The sequence below is a fragment of the Cervus elaphus genome, chromosome 19, assembly GCF_910594005.1.
Source record: "Cervus elaphus chromosome 19, mCerEla1.1, whole genome shotgun sequence".
Classification (NCBI taxonomy): domain Eukaryota; kingdom Metazoa; phylum Chordata; class Mammalia; order Artiodactyla; family Cervidae; genus Cervus; species Cervus elaphus.
The window spans coordinates 4,803,078-4,818,638 of NC_057833.1; the positions used below are offsets into that span (position 1 = coordinate 4,803,078).

At 42.9% G+C, this 15,561-nt stretch overlaps 1 protein-coding gene across 1 annotated transcript in view; it reads right to left on the reverse strand.

Moving 5' to 3' along the window:
• Positions 1 to 2,799: 2,799 nt before the first annotated feature.
• The window catches only part of MINDY4B (MINDY family member 4B), a 40,865-nt gene continuing 28,103 nt past the window's right edge, over positions 2,800 to 15,561 (reverse strand). Inside the window, exons 11-12 of the mRNA XM_043875019.1 lie at positions 4,726 to 4,906; positions 2,800 to 2,942 (exon numbers count right to left, since the gene is read on the reverse strand). Coding sequence (XP_043730954.1) covers positions 2,800 to 2,942; positions 4,726 to 4,906 — 324 coding nt within the window. The remainder of the gene's footprint in view (positions 2,943 to 4,725; positions 4,907 to 15,561) is intronic.

A 15,561-nucleotide genomic window follows, 5' to 3' on the forward strand; every position in this document is an offset into this window, starting at 1 on the left:
CAAAGCTGTGATCAATGAAGCAGATACTTTGTGTTACTCACTCATAGATAAAATGAGGCTCAGGTGTGGCTAAAGGTTGCGCATAACCCGGAGATGGCAAGGGAATTTCAGCCAGGGAATTTCAGGCCTGCCTGCAACCTGGCTTGGTCCCACCTGGTCTTGTGACATTGGCGAATGTACACTTGACAAAATGATACATACATCTTTGCTAAGAACAAACAATAATTTTGAGGGACAAACCAAAAGGATTTGCCATCTCCTCAGGGACATGGTCTCACTAAAGAGATGCTCAGTTTAGTAACTATTCAGAAAAATTATCATCTCTGTCTTCAAGCAAATAGCATTTTCCTGCTTCATGTTTTAGAAGCTGACAAGACAATTAAAGTCATTTATCTCAAAACGCAGAGAGTTCAAAGGTGAACTGATGGTCCTAGGAAATTTCTAGCTACTTAAAAAAAACATGTTTCCACCTTACCAAAAAAAAAATATTGTTTATAAGATGAAATAAACACTCATTTCATTGAACATTGACATACAAAGTGATTAATACCTTTATGTGTCAAAATGGTTATACAACTATATGTAAAACATGTTCTTAATCTTTATTATTTTGATTATTAATAAGTTTGTTCCAGGAATAATAAGACATTATAACAGTGTATAAAATATGGCAAAATATGTAAATTATAAACCAGTTTCCCAATGACTCAGTGGTAAAGAATCTGCCTGCCAATACAGGAGACACGAGTTCAATCCCTGGGTCAGGAGGATACCCTGGAGGAGGAAATGGCAACCCACTCGACTATTCCTGCCTGAAAATCCTATGGACAGAGGAGCCTGGCAGGCTACAGCCCATGGAGTCCTAAAGAGTCAGATAAAACAGCATGCACACGTAGATCAATTAAGAAATCCAAAGACAAATAGGGTAGATATAGAAAATAGATTTAGATATGAGGCCGATTGAAGAAGCACCTTTCATAAGGACGAATGCGCTGCCAGGCCATGCTGCCACACCACAGGCTCCACCACCGTCATCCTGCCTTTTTCCTTCCACAGAGCTCTGATCATGTCCTGGTGCCGAGACTTCTGTGCTCAGGCCTGGAGGAGAACCACAGTGGACCCAGGAGAGTCACATGGATCCCTAACTGGCTCATGCTTGTTAGAGAGGAATGTCCTCACTGTGAGAGAGACTTTTAGTGAGGTCCCTCACTTGTGGCTGGGAGCTTTCTGACCGATATACTCGCTAGGGTTCTCATTAGGCTCTAAGTTTTCCAGCAGTCCACACCGAAAGGGATTTAATTAGAAATAAGTCAGTGTTCATAAAACCGAAACAGGCCTGCACCTCAGGAAAAGCACAATATTGCTAAGACTAAGAAATAGGCTGAGGATCTGTCAGGATCCGCTCATTTGTCCGATGTATTTAAAATCCCAAATAGAAGCATCAATGATAAGGATACTGAAATCAGCAATCGAAGCCAAATTGGCTTTCTCTTTTGACATAATTTATGATTCACCTTGAAGTTTCATTTTCTACATGCTTCTTAAGTTAAAGCATTATTCTTGGGGCCAAAAGAAAATGCATTTAACAAATTAATTTGGACAATGGATGCAGAAAAGTTGTTCTTTGCAAACTAAAGTTTGGCTTGTGAATAAGAAACCCTACATCTGTGAGTCGGTAGACCAGTGGGGTGGGTAGGAGAAAGGTCTAAATGGTTCCCATGGGCTTCTTTTATAAAGAATATGTATCTTGCTCTGTGTATTTCTTCAGAAAAAGTGCAGCCATTCAACAGAACAGGGAAAGATCAAGTTCTAAAAAGAATTGTTTTCCCCTTTGAACATTGACGGAAGAAGAGATTTTACTTTTGTATATAATTTTATTTTGGTTAGGAATCAGGCTTCTCAGAGTACATTTGTCCATCTGTATATTTATATCCAGGGTCTTCCCAGATGACTCAGGGTAAAGAATTCACCTGCCAATGCAGAAGATGTGGGTTTGACCCTTGGGTCAGGAAGATTCTCTGGAGAAGAAAATGGCAACCCAGTCCAGTATTCTTGCCTGGAAAATCCCATGGATAGAGCAACCTGGCCACCTACAGTCCATGGGGTCACAAAGAGTTGGACCTGACTAAGCACACACCCATTATTTACATTCAACTTATAAAGAAATGAAGGAAACAGCACTGATGGAAAGAATGTCTCCTGTGTGCTCACAGGATGGTTTGAACCCACAGCCAACTACAATAGCCAGCCTACCAGGAACAGCCCCCGCTTCAAGCCCATTTACTATTTTAATGACAAGAACTTGCTAATGTGGGCACTTTGAAATGTAACCTTGGAAAGGAATGCTCTTCATACCAGGAAATCTTTGAGAAGGCTTGAGTTCTTGCCATAACTGAAAATCTAATGATGTATTACCAATGACTTCATCCCCAAATGAAAGCTAGCTCCCCCCTTCCGTAATCCCCAGGGAGAATCACACTGAGGAGAGAGGAATTTGGAAATAACATGAAGGAAAGAGACTTCGGTTTTTTTTCTGAATAAAAATGAGGAACCAGTCTATATGAGCATAAAGGATACACCTTCCAGACCCTGAAGTAAGGGTTCTGTGTGTCTCCAACAACACCAGCAGCAACTGCAGAGAGTTCACAGAGACAAAAGGAAAAACGTACTGCTTATGGGAGTGTTTTGGGTGGGGCTTCTGAATAAGGAACATAAACTTAAATGGTCTTCCCCGAGTTAGGCTTTTACGTCCCCATAGTGCTGGTGCTTCAGACTTCGTTGTACATCTTGGCTTCCTCTTTAGAAAAAGGGAACAGATCCATTCCAGTTGATGGTGGCATCTCTCCACTTGGTTCTGATCACCATCTCCAGTGGGGAAAACCGTCTTCCTGGGCTGTGTTCATCTTCGTGTTGGACTCTTTCCCAGTGGTGGGAGTGAGTGTCTGAGGGAGGAATAGCCAACATTTAGACCCCAGCCTATGTATACCATTTCAGAAGAAGCCAGGAAAGAAGGAAAATAGGATGAGTGGGCAGGAGTTGGGCTCAGCAAGCTGTGTTCCTAGAAGTGAGTGAGCTGATGGGGATTCCAGTAGATGGTGTGTAGATATGCCCCATGCAAGACATGTCCATGATCGCCTGGGTTGTTGTAGACTTTGAAAACTCAGTATTTATGTCATGTAATGGTGTGGTCCCGTACCATGATGGAACACATAGAGTTAGGGTGTATCAATAAATCACTGAATGTTTTCAGGAAAAATAAGAAAAGAGAGAGTTTCTCAATACTAAGAGTACATTTGAATTTTGGGGTGAAGTGCAAGTATTCTCATGAGGTAATCTAGAACTGACTTCAAGGCCCAAGTTTATCACAAATGACCTTTGGGAAGGTACTTAGTATCTTTCAACCTCATCCATTTGGCCACTTCAGTTTCCTCTATGTAAAATAAGTATCATAGTGTCTACTTTAGATGACTGTTGGGAGGATTTAAAGGAATAATGTATGTAAGGCTTTCAACACATTGCCTGGAACACAGTGCTTGCTATGTGTGGGAGCTAATAAAAAACAAAAACAAAACAAAACAAAAATCCCAATGCTTTCCTCAAAGATGAGAGTAAAGTAGAAGCAATAATAGTAGAAAAGTAGAAACAATAATGTATCTTAAGGAATGTATTGGCAACATCCCACTAAATGAAATAGGTGTGTGTATATATAATATACATTTTTCTGGGTTCATATATATATATATCTCTCTACACACACACACGCACATATATATATGTATGTATTGGGCTTCCCTGGTGTTAGGGTGTATCAATCAGTATCAGATGGTGTATCAATCAGTATCAGATGTTAGGGTATATCAAATGGTAAAGAATCTACCTGTAATGAGGGAGACCTGTGTTCGATCCCTGGGTTGGGAAGACTCCCTGAAGGAGGGCATGGCAACCCACTCCAGTATTCTTGCCTGGAGAGTCCCATGGACGGAGGAGCCTGGCGGGCTACAGTCTATGAGGTCGCAAAGAGTTGGACATGACTGAACAACTAAGCACATGTCTGTGTATACACATACACACAAACATAAATTTCTCATAATTAAAGGAAAAAGAATTAGGAACTACACAGACAAAACAGTCACTAAAATACTCTTCTAAATGTAGTCATAATAATGAAAAGTTGCCTAAAGCTAGACCTGTGATACTAAATGCAAAGAGTCAGACATCAAATCAGCAAGGTTCCATGCGTGGTGCCTTGGTAGCAAATAACGGGCTTCTGGTTTCATCATGTTTATTCCCTTGTCCAAAAGGCTAGTGTTTAAAGACATCTTAGGGTTAATCTTTTTTCCTCATGTTTTGGGAATTGGAATGAAATGGCTTGTATGATCACACTGCCTTGTTGCTTTCCTAGTGTCTGGCACATAACTGGCGCTTAGTAGGCCTCAAAAATACTTTTTGAACTGATCTGAATACACATGCACTCTCAGTGTAGTTACTGTGTTCTGGGATGATCGATCATCTGATACTCTATCTTGGGATTAGAGCTCATCGGTTGGAACCCCGAGGTTACAATGCTTAGGTTGACCCGTGACGTTGAAGCCTAGGTTTCATTTCAGAGATCGAGCCTCCACATCTCCCTGCAGAGCTAGCCCGGGCATCCACACGGCTGTAACCCAGCCCAGCCTCGGCCCTCTGAGTGCCTTAAGCTGAGGGCACCGGGGTCTGCGTGCTCACCCACGGTAAGGTGCGCAGGCTTGTTCTGTGCAGGCCGGCCACTGTAGAAGTACAGATCAAAGAGGCGCTCCACCCTCCAGTCTGATAAGAGCTGCCTGTTCGTGCTAAATAGGACGCTGTAATTTCCGTTGATGTTGCACAGCCAGACGGGTAGCTTGGGAGTCTTCAGCATGCTGCCCACCTGCAGGAGGAGAGAGGAAGGCAGGTGGACGTTAGATCTGGCCGCCCACGGCAGAACACGTCACCAGGATCAAAGAGAGCTCACGGACTTCCCTGGTGGCCCAGTGGTTAAGACGTCGCCTTCCGATGCAGGGGCTGTGGGTCTGATCCCTGGTAAGGGGGAGCTGAGATCCCACATGCTTCACAGCCAAAAAACCAAAACACAAAAAACCAGAAGTAGTACTGTGACAAATTCAATAAAGGCTTAAAAAAAATTTTTTTTTTTTAAAGGCAGCTCAGAGACTTGGCATTGTGCTTGTAGCTGGGCAGGGCCCCGTGCATGGAGGGAGATTTCAAACAAAGGCTTTCTCGTGAATGAATTTGCATTTATGAATGGTGTGGTGGTAATGCTCCAGTTTTTCTCTTCACGGATTTTATTTTAAAACATGTTGAGGGTGGGCTTATGGAGCTGGTGGAACCATCTCAGTTTGGTTTGTTAGTGAGGTGGAGAATAAATAGACTGAAATAGAAGTGTAGGAATGGAATATGAGAACTTGAACTGGTCTTTTTGTTGACTAGTGTACTTATTCCTGTTCCCAAGATAGGACAGTGTTTCATTCAGCAGGTGGTCATTCTGGCAGCACTAACCATTTAGATCATAGGAAAAAGAGACTAGAATATGGGAAGAGAGACTATTTTGAATACAGAAAAAAGCTTCTGGGAAATGAGTGGAGCGCACACAAACAGTCTCACAGATATACACGTATCTGCGTGTTAACATGTAGATCAATCGTGAAGATGTACTTAGAGCTGAGTGTACTGGTTCAATATTATGTATAATATTAAGCTCACTGTTTTTTAAAATTATTTATTTGTTTTTGGTTGTGCTGGATTTTTGCTGCTAATGGGCTTTTCTCTAGTTGCGGCAAGTTGAGGTGCAAGTGCCTCTCTTTGCGGTGGCTTCTCATGGAGCACAGGCTATAAGGGACACGAGCTTCAGTAGTTGCAGCCCTGGACTCCAGAGCACAGGCTTAGCTGTTCTGTGGCATGTGGATCTTTCTAGATCAAGGATCAAACCTGTGTCTCCTGCATAGGCAGGTAGATTCTTTCCACTGAGTCACCAGGAAGCCTAAGGGCAGTGTTTTAATCGGCTTGCTTTCTGGTTTTTCCAGGCAACTGTAAATTCAGCCTTGGATTCTCAGGCTAGTGAATTCAATTCACCAAAGCACCACTCTGGGAGGCTCACTAGTAAAGGACCCTGCATCCTCCAGTCACCCCCGAGGATGGTTGCTGCTGTTCAGTCACTAAGCCACGTCCAGTTCTTTGCGACCCCGTGGACTGCAGCACGCCAGACTTCCCTGTCCTGCACTGTCTTCCAGTTTGCTCAAACTCATGTCCGTTGAATCAGTGATACTACCTAAACATATCATCCTCTGTCGCCGGCTTCTCCTCTTGCCCTCAATCTTTCCCAGCATCAGGGTCTTTTCCAATGAGTCAGCTCTTTGCGTAGCCAAAATATTGGAGCTTCAGGATCAGTTCTTCCAATGAATATTCAGGGCTGATTTCCTTTGGGGTTGACTGGTTTGGTCTCTTTGCAGTCCAAACACGTGAGGGTATCAGGATTATAGTGTGTTTTTCTTAATGATAGCTCCCATTTTGTTTAAAGAGGGAGGGAAGCACATTTTTTTTAATACCATTGAAACTTATTAATGTTTTTTAAGAAACACATTTTTTGTTTTGTTTTGTATTTCAAAAACACATAGAGATTAATGTGAGCCCCATGGAAACCCCCATCATTTCCCTCAATGCCAGGGAGAGCTCTGGACCCTCGGCTGTGGCGTATCTTCCCGTGACAAAATGATTCCATTCTGTTTCTTTTCTTCTTGGTCCTAAGAGTTGTACTGTGTGTTCAGCAACAAATTTTGTTGCGTGGAAAACCCAGCTTTGAAAAAATGACTGCTTGTTTTGTCAACCTAAGTATTAAAGGCTAGTAACTTGACATTTTGATTTCTCAATCGTTCTATTCAAATCCCTTCCTTCTTCTAGAGTTGAAATTCTTCATTTGTGGCTGAGTGGGAGAATCAGAGGTGCTTTTGTCTTTAAACTTTACTCTTTAGCTCCTGGAGAAAAATTATACTACTGTGTTTAAAAGAAATGACCTCAGTTTTAGTTGATAGTTGAAAAAAGGGTGTAAGCCCAGCACCCCAGTCTGGACATGCTAACAGTGGGCATGCTCATCGGCTTACATCAACACCAGCCCTCCCTGGACTGAGTGTAACACACCAAACTTGGGGCAAGTCGCCCACTGGCTACATTGGAAATAAAACACGGAGGATGTGCCACTGAAGCAACCCCATGTATTTACATCCCAGAATCCACCCCCCCCCCCATTCCAGAGAATGTCATCACCATTCATTAGTTATAAAAGAAGCTTTTTCTTAGGCCTTCTTGCGATAGTACTAAGGTTATGTATAAATATGATCTGCAGGACTTGGAATTATTAAGTTTGAAAAATATGGATAAACTAACTAGGAACCTGAGGGCTGCTTGTAATAAGATGCCACTCCATTTTGACTCCAGATGCATATTCTGGCTGATTTTAAATCAGTGATGGTAACTGTAAATGATGTATGGGTGGATGTAATTGACTTGTAGGCATACTTGATATTGTTTCACAAAATCTTTGTGACGTAGGCAAAATTCAACTGGAGCTCAGATTCATACTCGGTAAGGTGTGGCCACTGCGCTGTTGTGATTTTATGCAACAATGCAACAGTTTTCTCTCCTGAACTCAAAGCTACTCATGATCTTATTAAAGTAGGAGGAAAATGAAGGAGTCATAAATATAACAATCTCCAGCACTCAAAGTGACCATTCAGAGACCCTGCATTGAGCAGGCAGAGTCCCACTTGGCCTGAGAGATTCTGATCAAGAGAAATATGTCTGTCACAGCACTTTGGGTTTTAACTCCAAGAGGTGAGCCTCAGGTTACAGCTTAGAACGTGCTTCGTTTGAAGGGAGTCCTGCAGATCCAAAACTGAGCACCTCCCAACTGAACCCAGTCAAACATCAAAGCCCTTTCCTCAGTGCACCGTGGAATCTGTTTGACTGGCATCTTCAGTTAAGAATTTGTATTGCTTTGGGATAGACACAATTGATCAGCTAACCTCCCCACAAAAGAGAATTCTAAGTATGTTTTACTGGTGAGCTGTCATCAATGCAGAATTTGTGCATGTTGCCTCATGTTGCCATGGTAAAAAGGAAATTAGATTGTGATAGAGTGGTGCTATAAATAAAATACCTTTCCCCTTAAATTCACTCATTGTGTAATAAGCCCAGTCAGTTCAGCCTCCCATGCGGCATCAAACCTTCCATAGCAGGTGTCATTGAAGGTAAAGTTACAAAGATAGGAAGAAGGGACAAATTCTAAGCACCAGAGACGGAAGGAAGCATCCATCCGTCCATGTGGTGGCTTAAGTGGTAAAGAATCCGCCTGCCAGTGCAGGAGACCTGATTCGATCCTTGAGTCAGGGAAGACCCCCTAGAGGAGGAAACGGCAAACCACTCCAGTATTCTTGCCTGGAAAATCCCTTACACAGAGGACCCTGTGAGCTGCAGTCCGTGGGGACGCAACGAGGCGGACATGCCGGTGACTCAGCATAGGCCGGCTCTAGAACAGTGGCTCTTAGAACACGCCTCTGCGTAAGGCGCTGACGTCCCAGGGCCCGTCCGGGGATCCGATTGGGAGAAAGGTGTGCAAATGCTGGGCTTTCTCCGCGGATTCCTGGTGACGATTCGCACGCGTGGCTCTTCACAGTCTGGCTCTCATCTCTGCCGCCCGGAACACGAGTTGATGGAACTTCTCTCAGCGAGCTTGCAGGGGTTTTGTCATGTTTTCCGGGCGCTACCCCAGCAACTCAGGGGTAGAGAACAGTGGGTGGAGTTTCATCTGGGACTTTCAGTGTTGGATTTCTTCCTGTCCGTCTCTTTAAAGGAAAAAATGTAAAGAGGGAAGAAGGTAGGACTCAGATGGTGATGTGCTCTGCCAGGGCTGTCGGGGGAATAATTCCAGCAAGACCTAAATGGCTTCAGTTCCTTCTAAAATTCAGAGTTGATATTTCTTCTCGGTGGCAGGTGCGAAGATAATGTGAACCTCCTAAGGTTTTCCAGATGGTGTTAGACTCAAACTGCTTTATGCTCTCACTTAGGTATTGGAACTTCACACTCAAACCTGTCCCTTCAAATAGAAAAGTGATGGGAGGCTTCAAAATAGTGCCTCTTCTTGCGGGGAGCTGGCTGTGTGCTGCAGGAACTGCCAGTCTGGAGGGTTCTGGGGGGCTTGCATGTCATCTAATGAGATCTCCTTTTTTGTTTTTTGTTTTTTTTTTACATCTCACCTACTGGGCTGTGACATTGGGACCGAAAGACGTGCGTTTTTGCAATCTCTGCAATTTTATCACCGAGTTAGAAGAGATTCACTTAGGGAAGACAGATGCAGTGGCAGATGAGGGGGTTTCACCGTGACAGCAGGTTCTGCCAAGCAGCACACTGATTTTCTTTTGAACTTAGAAAACTTCTTATATTAGGTTTCTCTTACCAGTGCTTACATATAATCTTCCTATTTAGAATGCCCACCAGAGGCAGGAGTCCCTAAATACCCAAAAAATGCTTATGTGCAAACTAAGTCGCTTCAGTCATATCCGACTCTTTGTGACCATGTGGACTTTAGCCCATCATGCTCCTCTGTCCATGGGATTCTCCAGGCAAGAATACTGGTGTGGGTTCCCATGCCCTTCTTCAGAGGATCTTCCCGGCCCAGGGATTGAACCTGCGTCTCTTATGTCTCCCGCATTAGCAGGGGCGTTCTTACCACTTAGCGCCAATACCTACATGCATTTGGCATTTCCATGTGCAGAGGCATTTCCATGCCTCAGAGCAGAAGGGGAAGGGAGTGATTGTGAGGTCCTCAATCCAATGATGCTTAAAGCACTACCCTCGAACCACATCTGGTTTTTTTTTTTTTTAGCAAACTGCTGTGCTGCAAGAAGTTTTATGATAGAAGGTTATGAAATATTAGATATCTGGATGCACTACCATCAGATGAGTCTTCTGGTTAGCGCATCTCTGAGCGCCGCTGAGCTTGTCCTCCTAGCGTATAGTGACAGACACAGTCTGCCAAACCACAGGTGGAGGGTGACAGATACTGGAAAGGGTGTGTACCACCAGTACCTGCGGCTCACAATCAACTCAAACTCACCACTGCTTTAACCTAGAAGTCAGTGGATAAGGTTTTAGATATGGAGTACAGCCATCGTGCATTCTAAGACCGAGCCATGATTTTGCCACCATCTAACCACTTGTAGTCCAGCATCAGAGGATCTGTAATTGGTTGTTCAGTCGCTCAGTCGTGTCCGACTCTTTGCGACCCCGTGGACTGCAGCACACCAGACTTCCCTGTCCTTCACTATCTCCCAGAGTTTTCTCAAATTCATGTCCATTGAGTCAATGATGCCATCCAACCATCTCATCCTCTGTTTCCCCCTTCTCCCCTGATGCAGAGAGCCAACTCTTTGGAAAAGACCCTGATGCTGGGAGAGATTGAGGGCAGGATCTGTCATAGATCTTACATAATACAAACATACATGTCTATGTCAATACATTGATGTGGTTGATTACAGAAGCCCCTCTGAAAGATATCCTACCCAGAACAAGCGTTTTGTATTTACCACTTTATCAGAAACAGGTAGAGATGATCATGACAGGCAGTGGGCTGAAAGTGCCTTGGAACATATATAGGTCTGGGCTCAGCGTCCTGACCCTGACACCTCCTTAGTTGGTGGCCCTCTTACCGCTTTCTCAGTCTGGGATTTCTCATCTCTGAAACAAACAGCTAGTGGGAAGCTGCTGTATAGTCAGGGAGCTCCGCGTGGGGCTCTGTGATGACCTAGAGGGGTTGGATGTGGGGAGGGGAAGAGAGGTCAAGGGGGAGGGGATGTGTGTACACATACGGCTGTTTCACTTCATTGTACGACACTGTAAGCAACTATGCTCCCAATAAAAATAAATAAAACGAATGATCACACATCAGCCCCTGTACTTGCACTAACACCGATTGTAACTCTGAGTGGAAATGGGGGTTAAGTGAAAGAAGATATCATTACCAGTGACTTGGAGAGAGCCCAGCACACAGTATGTGCTCTGCACAAGCGGCTGTTAGACTATAATGACTAAATGAGCTTTAAAAAATACCGTCTTCAGGAGGGATTGAGCTTTAAAAAATACTTTAATTCCCATCTCGGGAGTGATGGGAAAGTAAAAAATTCTTATGGATATAAAATCATTATATACAAAAATTATTTTGATAATATTTGGGGAGTTATAGATTGCTTTTTCTCCAGAATATAATAAGCTGCTATAGAGAGAATAAAAAAGCACCTTCAGGTTAAATAAACTTTATATGTACATATGTAGATGCCTAACAGAGTCATATATCTCAGCAGTTCAAGTAAAACTACCTGCCAGCCTGTATTTGCTCTTTAATACATTTGTTCTGAAACCAAACTTCAAGTGCATGTCAGAGACAACATAATAAACATCCTCTGGGTTTCAAGCCATTAGTGTACAATTTCAGGCAATTTTCACTGAGGGCAGGATTCATAGGCATCTCCCTGGGGAGAGAACACTGACTCTAAGAAGGAAAGATGAAAAGCCACATTAGTCACTTTTTGAAAAGATGGAAGCTTTGTAGATGTGATTTCTATGTAGATTTTAAAGCTAACCCGGTGTCTCACCATCCTTTGCCCTACTTCCAGTTTGTGAGCAGGCATTTGGATGGGGGTCCTGAGGTTGGCTACATTTTGCCCTCTTCCCAGCAAGAAAGCGTTTATGTTTTTTGTTTTTTTTTTTAACCTCAGACCTTGGCATCTTGATGGAACTTAAGGTCCCAACAAACATCTACTTTATTACTGGAGGATATTTTAGGCTCTGCAGGTAATTTTCTTTAGAGTATGACTTAGCAGTGCTGTTGGTCAGAGCTGACTTGTATTGAAGGATATGTGATCCAGGACAAATAGTAGCACTGTGATTGCTGTGAATTCTGGCTTCTCTGAAGCTCTCTTTCTTTTTCTCTCAATCTCACTTTCTTTGGGGCCGGGGTGCATAGCCTTTGGTATAGTCCCTTTTCTCAGAGCAGCTTAGTCGCTATTAGCAAATGCCTGTTTAATTTTAAGGTTTGAAACTTGCCCCTAACACCTTGGTGAAAAGGAATGGAAAGCTGTCAACATTTCTCATACTTGAAGGAAATATCAGTATTGAAAGAAGATACCCTTTCTTGTAATTTCACTGGAAATGATAGTTCTCTCATTCTGTATACCATGGATTTAATCAGTTAAGCCTAACAAGATTTCCCCCCCACACACCTTTTTTAGAGCAGTGGTTCAGCTGGGACAGTTTTGTCCTCTGGGGGACATTTGGCAAAATCTGGAGACATTTTTGGTTGTTACACGGGGTGGGGCAGTATTGCTGGGATTTAGCGGGTAAAAGCCAGGATGCTGCTGAATAGCCCATATGCACAGGAGAGCCCCCACCACAAAGAATCATCCATTCCAAAGTACTAGTCATGCTGAGGTTAAGCAGCCTTTCTCTAGAACAGAGATTTCTAACTCTGGATGCACCTGAGGGATTAAACAACCTCGGTTATCAGATGGTTTCCAGGCCAGATAAACCAGTCATTGGGTAGGACCAGCTGTACCATTTGTGGGGTCCAGTACAAAATGAAAAACTGGAGGCCTTTGTTCAAAAACTGTGGAGAATTTTAAGGCAGAGACAGCAGAGCCTTCTCAGTGTGGGGCTGTGTGTTCACGCAGGTCCTACACACATATAACTTGTGTGTTCACACGGGTCCTGCACACATATAACATGTGTGTTCACACGGGTCCCGCACACATATAGCTGACCCTGTTCCGGAGGGTGACCTGAGCGCGGATAACTTTAGATGCTCCCTAAGAGTAACAGACCCCTCACCAAAGACAATAGACAGATGGCAACTACGCATATGCTAATTGTCAGGGCAATGCAAGTAAACAAACAATGTGATGCCTGTTAGAGAGGCTGAAATCCAGAACACGGACAACGCTAAACACAGACGAGGATGCAGGGCAGCAGGACCTCTCACCCGTTGCTGGTGGGAATGTAAAAGGGCACAGCCACTGTGGGAGGCAGTTTGGCAGCTGCTTGTAAAACTAAACATACTCTTACCATGTGATCCAGCAGTTGCCCGCCCTGCCTTGATATTTACCCAAAGGAGCTGAAAACTCATGTCCATAGAGAAACCTGAACACGGATGTTTATAGCGACGTTATTCGTGATCGCCAAAATGTGGACGCGACCAAGATATCTTTTACAAGTGAGTGGCTAAATAAACCGTGATATATCAGTGGAATAATATTTGTTCACAGAAATATTATTCACAATATTCCAATGGAATATTATCTGTGCTATAAAGAAATGAGGTATCAAGCTGTGATAATATATGGAGAAAATGTAAAAGCATATTATTAAGTGAAAGAAGCCAATCCAAAAAGGCTACATACTGTGATTGCAACTATATATTAGTAACACTCTGGAAAAGGCAGAACTATGAAGACAGTAAAAAGATCCATCATTGAGGGAGATGCAGGGCTGACTTGGCAGAGCACAGAGGATTTTTAGGGCAGTGAAACTACTCTGTATGATGCTATAATGGTGACTACATGTCATTATACATTTGTCCAAACCCATAGAGTGTAAACACCAAGAGTGAACCATGACATAAACTGTGGACTTAGTTTATGTCACTGTAGGTTCATCAACTGTAACAAATGTACCACTCTGGTGGAGGATACTGATAATGCGGAAGCCATGCGCATGTAAGGACAGGGAATATGTGAAAACCTTTGTGCTTTCCACTCAATTTTGCTGTAAACCTAAAATTGCTTTCAGTTCAGTTCATCACTCAGTCATGTCTGACTCGCTGCGACCCCATGGACTGCAGCATGCCAGGCCTCCCTGTCCGTCACCAACTCCCGGAGTTTACTCAAACTCTTGCCCATTGAGTCGGTGATGCCATCCAACCATCTCATCCCCTGTTGTCCCCTTCTCCTCCCGCCTTCAATCTTTCCCAGCATCAGGGTCTTTTCAAATGAGTCAGCTCTTCATATCAGGTGGCCAAAGTATTGGAGCTTCAGCTTCAACATCAGTCCTTCCAATGAATATTCAGGACTTCCTTTAGGATGGACTGGTTTGATCTCCTTTCAGTCTAAGGGACTCTCAAGAGTCTTCTCCAACAACTGCTTTAACTGACCTAAAACTGGTTACCTATTTATTTAATATGTGTTAGAAAGAAATAGTGTATCAAGTTCATTGCTTATATTACTGTTATAGAAAATGTATGTATGAATGCGAAAGTCACTCAGTTGTGTCCGACTCTTTGTGACCCCATGGACTTCAGGCCAGAATACTGGAGTGGGTAGCCTTTCCCTTCTCCAGGGGATCTTTCCAACCCAGGGATCGAACCCAGGTCTCCCTCATTGCAGGAAAATTCTTTACCAGCTGAGCTACCAGGGAAGCCCCCCATAGCAAAGGTTAGATTCAAACTTTAAGAGTGAGTTCATTTAAAGGAAAATATTAAGCAAATAATAACAGAGGTGATGTGAAGATATGACAAAGCTTGTGAATTACCTACTCAGATAACAGAACTATGAGAAACACTGGTTTAAATCTTTGTAGTTTGTAATGAGGATATGGTGAAATAATATTGTGAAAGGACTTTGTAATAATAGACAAAGCACTAAAGCTGTGGTTTTTGTACCTCACTCCTTGAAACTTGCCCCCGCTGTAGCCTACCAGACTGAGTCTTGGCCTATTACTGGGTTCTATTAGATACAGGGTGCTTAACCAAGGAAATTAAGTGACCTTGTGCAGTTGAAAGAAAACTATGTATAATGAAATCTTTAAGTCCCCTATTTTTGGCTTAGTTTCCTTTGTTATTATATACATCAAATTCTAAGATGAATTCCCAAATTATCAGGGACAAGCAATTAGGAATTTTATAGTCATAATAGATCCATTCTCTGTTTAGGACATATTCAAAGTACAGTTTTTCAGTTTCATATAGTGGAAATGTTTGCATCCATTAAATATGATGAAGGACACATATTCATTGACATATAAGAACATTTGTATTACATGAGAAAGACAGGGTTCAGAAGAAGTAGAATAGGACATATTTATATGCAAAAGAGAAGGAAGCATTTCTGAGAGAATTGACCCTGGGTGATGGATTGGGTTCATTTGTTTTACTTTTAGCTCTTCTGTCACTTCTCATTTCTTCTTTTTTCAAACTGAAGTGTAGTTGATTTATAATGTTATGTTAGTTTCTGTTGCCATTTTTCTATGATGGACTAGATTTCAAACTCAAGGAATACTTAGTAAACTTGGAAGACACGCTTGTACAAAAGGTAGTTATTCTGTGATAGTCAGATGCCACGTCCCCAACACCATCAGACATGATTTGTGTGTGTTGTGAGGTGCCGATTTCATGAGTAACACGTTGTAGCGGGACCCAACAGTAGGAGGAAAGCCAGATGAAGCGATAGATGTAAAAGGACCTTATAGGGTGTACGGCCCTGTACGGGGGAA